Source organism: Octopus bimaculoides, chromosome 8, assembly GCF_001194135.2.
Source record: "Octopus bimaculoides isolate UCB-OBI-ISO-001 chromosome 8, ASM119413v2, whole genome shotgun sequence".
Classification (NCBI taxonomy): domain Eukaryota; kingdom Metazoa; phylum Mollusca; class Cephalopoda; order Octopoda; family Octopodidae; genus Octopus; species Octopus bimaculoides.
The window spans coordinates 67,307,494-67,315,139 of NC_068988.1; the positions used below are offsets into that span (position 1 = coordinate 67,307,494).

At 34.5% G+C, this 7,646-nt stretch overlaps 1 protein-coding gene across 1 annotated transcript in view; it reads right to left on the reverse strand.

Annotated features, from left to right (window-relative positions):
* The window catches only part of LOC106867808 (atrial natriuretic peptide receptor 1), a 900,438-nt gene that overhangs the window by 583,361 nt on the left and 309,431 nt on the right, over positions 1-7,646 (reverse strand). The window contains exon 2 of the mRNA XM_052970159.1: positions 7,367-7,478. Coding sequence (XP_052826119.1) covers positions 7,367-7,478 — 112 coding nt within the window. The remainder of the gene's footprint in view (positions 1-7,366; positions 7,479-7,646) is intronic.

Genomic DNA, 7,646 nt, shown 5'->3' on the forward strand with positions numbered 1-7,646 from the left:
ATATATATATATATATATATATATATATATATATAATTATAAGAAATTATATTGCGCCGTGTATGCATTACAGATATTCTCTTATATCAGACATCAATATAGATTGACTATTTAGATTTCTAAAACTACAAAATCACTAGCATAAACATGCGCATATCTGCGTCTCGCGTGTGATTTCAAAGTGAGTTCTTTTGTTGTCTTGTACATCTGTTTTTACTCGTTTATGTAAAGTATATGTGTATGTGTGTGTGCGTGCGCTTATGCTTGTGTTTGTCTGTGTGTGTGTTTGCGTGTGTAAGTACACGTATATATCCACATGTGATGACTCGAATAAACATATATCGAAATTATGAGCTAATAGTATACGCTAAAGCGTATGCGTTTCCACTTCTAAGTGTAAGCTCATGAATATATACGCATGTATATGTAATTCTACGGTACGTATTTCGATTTATATCCTTGAATATAATTGCCGCGCCCTATGTTCTCTTCTGCACGGTTGTGGATATCATCGATCTTCACTATAAAAATATGTTCTTTTATATATCTCTGGCTTTACTACAGTGTTAAGCGTAATGATTCAGACTAGAAATTGTTTTCCTATTGTAATAACTTCTTCTAAATATATTGTGATGCAATCTAGACTATTAGACATATTCTATAATGGTAAGATAATCAACTGCCACAAAAAGTGTTTGAATTTTGACTCCTTATTTCTGTATTCCATCCATTATTCTATTATTTCTTTATTTTCAGTTTTCCCTTTGGTATTCAGCTGATATAAGTGTGAACTGAGACCAATAGCTTAAATGTAAATATCATCCCTGATGTAAGCGTCCGATCGAATTATACAAGTAAGAATTGAAGTAAAAAATATCCAAACCTCTGTAAGAAAAGGATTTTGTCATATCAGCTGATATTCCTTTCGCTTATCTTTATATGTAGACACATACAGCACACACACACACATATATATATATATCATTACTAAAAGAAAATATACTACATGTGTCTTTATATATATATAAATGCTATAACTTTATATACACAGCGTTGGCGTAGCTGTGTGGTAAGAAGCTTGCTTCCCAACCACGTGGTTGTGGGTTCGGTCCGACTGCCTGCCGCCTTGGACAAGTTTCTTCTACAACTGCCTCGGGCCGACTAAACCCTCTGAGCGAATTTGGTTGACGGAAACGGAAAAAAATGTATGTATTTGTGTCTGTGTTTTCCACCCCACTATCATTTGACAACCGATGTTGGTGTGTTTAACTCCCCGTCAATTAGCAGTTCGGCAAAGAGACCGATAAAATAAGTACTAGGGACATGGTGGGCGTTGGAATGAATTGACCGTAGAGTATAAAGAGTCGGGAGAATCGCTGCTATTTATGCTCTTCAAAGTGCTAACGACTCTAGCAGTTCACCGTGATAAACAATAACAACACCATCAACACCACCAACACCACTACCATCACCACCACCATTAATTTGGTATAAAAGAAGGGCGACAGCAAATATTCTGCTTAATACCATAGATTTGCTTGTCAGTTGTTTGACCTTAACCAGTTGAGCATTTCCCTTGGTGGCTGACGATATGTGCATCTCTAATCATGAGCAGAAATAGTGGGGGAGCACCATAGCCCTGTGTTGAGAGGAATTCTTCGGGGGTTGAATAATTCACTTTTGAAAACATGGGTGTTTTGCTCAACATCCTTAAACAAACCTTATTCAGGGACCTTTTGAGTGGGATGGGCTACTCGACCTGAAGAAAATTCTAACTGGTACCCACCTGCGAGTTTCTGCGCTGTTTATCTTGATATAAGATCACCATGTCACGCACATATGGTTGTGATGCATATGCCTGGTGTAACCTTATCAGACGGGTAGTCATGATGGGTATACTGAGCTTCGTATATTTTACCCCAGTGTCACTTTGATGGCATGCATAATAATAATAATAATAATAATAATAATAATAATAATAATAATAATAATGATAATAATAATAATATAGTATCGATATATGATTCCGAAAGAGCCCAAAGAGAAGGAAGAAAAACATTCTGTATTTGACTTGTATTTTATATATCGACTGAGGAATGATGAAAGGACAATTTAACTTCGGCTGGATTTGAACGTTAACAATCTGACCTGAACAATTGAAAAGTAAAGCTCAAATAATTCTACCAATCCACTGATTTTTAAGTCCATAGCATTTCTGATTCACATTTTTCAGCAAATACATCACATTCAGAAAAGAATACTAAATTAACTTCTGTAGTATATCCAGTGCTGCTTCCCATGTGTTCTATATATCTACCATCCTATTTTATTTTGCATCTAAATTATTTACAACTATTTTGGTTCAAACCTAATGCCTCGCATTCTCGCCGCCAGAATCTGCAGCAATTTGTGTTAACGACAGTCACATTATCAACAGCCAATGTGACTTGTTTCTGAAACATTATCTTTCTACGCAGGATAAAGCTACTCAATAAAACCTTGGGGAAAATTTCCTAAAATGACAGCTTCACACTTGTTGAAACGAGAAAAGAATATGTATTAGATTTCTCTTGCATATGAAATAGAAAAATATCTTACTTTAAGAAAAATACAGTAATACAAAAATGATGCTTCCTCGCCTTTTCTACATTTAAGTTGTAAAGTGTCTTTTAAATTTTTGCTCGAGACAAAAATTATTCCATAGAAAAGAATGTATTGGACACAGTAGTTGCTCAAATATGCAATATATATACGTAGGATGTTCTAGATAGGGCGCTGTTTATAAAATGTTGATGTGGATGAATGTTGTTCCGGATCTGTGGCGCACCACGAACAACAACAACAACAAATTGGTATGATGCAAAGAAATTAATTATCATAAAAATGTAAGGGAGAATTATGAAGAATGATAATTATCAATGCTGGAATACGGGAATGTTCTGAAAATCTGAAACGTAGACAATGAAATAGTTCATTAATAAATGAGACTCTGCTTTAATAATGTATTGACTTCTTTTCTCATTATTGAACTGTTCCCTGTTTATTTTGACACATTGCTGTTAGCGTGAAAAGATTTTCGGCAAATGTTATCAAAAAATCTGAATGGTTAATTATCAATTCCACAGAGTCGTTAGAAATGTAAATTGTTTTCCTAAAGTTCCTCTTAAATAAAATTAGTTACGCATAATCACTCAAGATGAACGAGCTGGGATTTTTAAGTTTTAGAAAAGGAGGAATATTCAATAGAAATGACTAAGAAAGATATATTTACTATTGAATTCGAATAAATGATAAGCGTTGCTATTATATAAGGATGAACAGTGTCAATATTGTCATGACCTTCATAGAAAAGTATTATGAAGAGTGATTTTAAGGAAATGATTCATATTTTTAAATATCATTTGGTGACACTTCAGAGAGGATCCAGTTTTACATCCGGAGCATCTAGGAATAGCAACTACTTCTACCTCATATAAAACGAGCAAACCCGCTAACAATATCAACTGCCTGTGTCTCATAACACACTCAATTATTATTAATAAGAAAATAACATATATGTTCATGTATATATGTACAAATATATACATATAAACACGCACACACACACATACACATACACACACACACACACACACACACACACACACACACACACACACACACACACACATATATATATATATATATATATATATAAGATCCAAGGATCGAGGTGTAGGAAGACAGTTAGCTTCAAGCAATCCAGAGTAAATATAAAAAACAACTTTCAGGGACAAAAGTGGTTTATTGAGACGAAATATTGTGGATATTTTTCGTATCAAAGTACGATCAACTAAAAAAAAGTTGTTTTTATATTTCCCGGTAGGCGACCACGCTTTCCGGGTATGCGATTAAGTGAAGGTTTACATTGTCGGAAAGTGGTATATGTTAACATATAGAAGATTCAATCAGAATGCTAACACATGGAAAATTCAATGAAGATATTCTTGGCCTGAAGAGTAGCCTGGTGTATAAACCTCGCTTGTATATTTACCACTTCCGAAGTTCCACTCGCTATGAAGCATATGTAGCCCGGATCTTATCTACTCCATTTCTTAACTCTTGAATAAATGTAGTACAATAAAAAAAGACGAGTACTCCTATAACAGACACAAATCACAGCTGAAATGTCTTTCATCCTAAATATACACGATCGGATTCAACGTAAGACTAAAAGAAGTAACCACCACGTCCAATTTGAAATGAAACAAACGTAATCCTTTTTTAGCCTAAATGAATAATTAAAATATATTCGTTATTCTATCATTAAAGATTGTAGTTCTAATTGAGTGACAATTATATCAATCGCGGTATTAATTACCGACAGCACAGATTAATCAATCATACTTCGAATGTGTATGACGAACTAATAATTATAGCAACTAGCGGAACTCATGAATGTTTCATGGAATTAATGGGTTATTTCTGAAAACTTTATCCGAAAAGCCTGAAAGCGTAGTCTGTGTTGTGCCTGTTTCAAAAGATAGTGACTAATCTGCTACTCATTGAAACGTGAATGAAATTGGAATATGATGATTTCTTAATGCAATTTATATATACATTTTATATACTTTATGTACAATTTTATAGACTTAATAAACAGCAATGTCCTTCTTTCTCTTTCACTCTTACACTTACACTCATTTTCTCTCCTTTTCTTTCCCCCTCTTTTGCTTTCGCTCTTCCCTTCAACTAATAATGTTACAGACGGTCTAAGTAACGGAAGAAACAAAACCTAGACTTAAAAAAATTACACATTTCACTCATCACCCCTTCTCCCTCTAGAAAGTTTGTCCATCATCATTAATTAACCTTTATTTGGGGACCTTTTAAATGGGATAGTCTACTAGGCCTGTTAACAATTTCAACTAACCTGCAAGGTCATGCGCTGTTTACCATATCAGGTCACCATGTCACCCACATATGGTTGTGATAAATGTGCCTGGTGTATCCTTAACACACGGATATGATGGTGATAAACGTGAAGATGCTATACAACATGCTACTATGAAGGAAAAATTAAGAAAGGAATACTGGAGCAGAATGAGACTCATACGGAAAACTGACCTCAACTCCAAAAATCGCATTGACGCCATTAACACCCTGGTACTTCCAGCAGACCAATATAGTCTTAACATCATTAACTGGAGTCCTAAGGAGCTCCAATGCCCGGACAGGAAAGCAAGAAAACTACTAACATCTAAGAACATGCACCTCCCAAAAGCAAACGTTGAGCATCTGGACCTACCTAGAAGTAATGGGAGAAGTGGAATAATGCTGGTAGAACTGTGCTATAAGACTTCTACAATAGTAATGAACGTGTAATTAACTAGTACAGAGGATTGGATGCTGCAGGTTGTGTGCAAACACGAATGCAGCAAAAGGTGACATTCTATTGTGAAGGAAGCTTGCAAATTCGCAAATGAACTTTGCATTAACCCTGAATTAGTTGGAGAACCTGAAACAACTTCCACCAAACCAGTAAATGGAGCAAGCAGACTGCAAAAGGACCGGGAAGAAACAGATTGAGGAGCGGTGGGACCAGAAACCCTGCATGAACAGTATATTCTTCGAAGTCGAAATGCTGATGTAGACGAAGACACAGTCCATCAGTGGCTGAGAAGTTCCAGACTGAAATCAGAGACTGACGGCTTCATATTGGCAGCACAAGATTAAAGCTTGTTTATCAGAAACTAGCAGGCTAACATTCTTCCGTAAATGTAGATTTTGCGACACATTTGACAAAATAATAGACCGTCTCGTTTCGGGATGCTCTGTGTTGACACCAAACGATTGCAAAAATCGCCACAATAAGGCAGGACAGTATTTACACTGAAAAATATGTAAACACTACAAAATTCACACACCTGTTTACTAGTATAAACATCATCCTGAACCATTCAATTAAAGGTAAAAATATCACTATCCTCTGGGATTTTCCAGTCAACACCAACAGAACAATCCAGGCTAATCGTCTAGACATAATTATTAAAGACTGGGAAGAAAATACTTGTAGATTGATAAATGTGGCTGTTCCCACTGACGAAAGCGTATCTGTTAAGGCTAGACATTTTCTGGGTGTGTCCTCGTCGACTACATAGATGCCAGACTTATTTCATCGATTTAGAAATGATGAAATGCAAATTCAACCTCGGCGAGCAAAAATTCAGTGGAAAATACCGGTAGCATTTCATCCTCGTCGCTAACCATGCTAATGAGAATTGTAGTATTTTTGTTGATGCTGATTCGAAGAAAGAGTTAATTTACTAAAAGGGCAATTTTAAATGATAGGCAGTGGCAAGATGATAAAAAAATGTTTCAAAGGACTTAGACGATGAAAAATAAACTGAGAGATGAATTCAATATGAGATGGTTAGAATATTTTTCATAGATTAGAAAGTCGAAATGATAGCAAAACTCAGTTGCTACCTGCAACGAAATTACAGAAGAGCAGCAAAAAATAAATAATAAAAACAAAAAAAATGTTTGATACAACAAGAAATGAATGCAAATGGTATTGATGTACAACACTTTAAAATGTCTTCTTCACATTGTGATTTCTTCAGTTTCAACATTAAAAAATGTATCAATATGCCCAACATACACATCTCTGATACTAATTAAATACGTCGCGCAAGAAATGACACAATCAGAATATATCCACACTGGAATGATGCGAGGAATATTTTGCAGTAAATTGTCTCTTAGCAGCTGAATATTTACCGGGTTAATATTATGGTAATTTACTGTCGACCCGGACAATTTTGTTGCAAAATTTCGTGAAATTTTAATGTTTTGAAATTAGTTGAATATAATATGTTGACAGCAGAACAAATAGCAATAATCAACCATATAGAGCGTATAGAATAATTACTAGGTGAATGATATATATATTTGGCATAAGAAATTTAGTTTCTTTATTTTCTATTTAGTTGCAAAATATTCCTTCCTATATTCTAATTCGTAGGAGTTCTATTTTGTAAACTATTATGCTTATATAACGAACGTATACAATGAGTGTTGGATCGCACTTCATTCAACGTAAATACGTATATTCCTGCTCGTATATTTTTTTACTGCTCAAAGAGCAAGAAATCATCGATAGGCAACATTTCCGATGATTTTGTCATGTAATATATGCATCAAACTCAAACAATAATCCAGTCAAGAATGTAATCAATCAAAATGTATCAAAATTATCAGGCGTTTCACAAAATATCTGGAGAACTATTAATTGATCAATTTCACTCAGTTTTAGTTCAGACTGTCAAGAACGATATTGTTCAATTATGCGAGCAAAAAGAGTTATAGTTGCCATTTTACTTACCTGCTAAATAAATCAATATTTAGGAAGACATATTCCCCGTTGTTGAAATTCAATTCCTCAGCTTGTATCATAATGTCCCGCACAGAATCTGGGTTGGCACAAAGTACAACGACTGAAAAAGAGATAAGATAATGTATGAAATAGGCATTATATAAATTTTTGGAAAACAGAAACAAACTCACGCATATATACATACATATATATATATATATATATATATATATATATATATATATATGTGTGTGTGTGTGTGTGTGTGTGTGTGTGTGTGTGTGTGTGT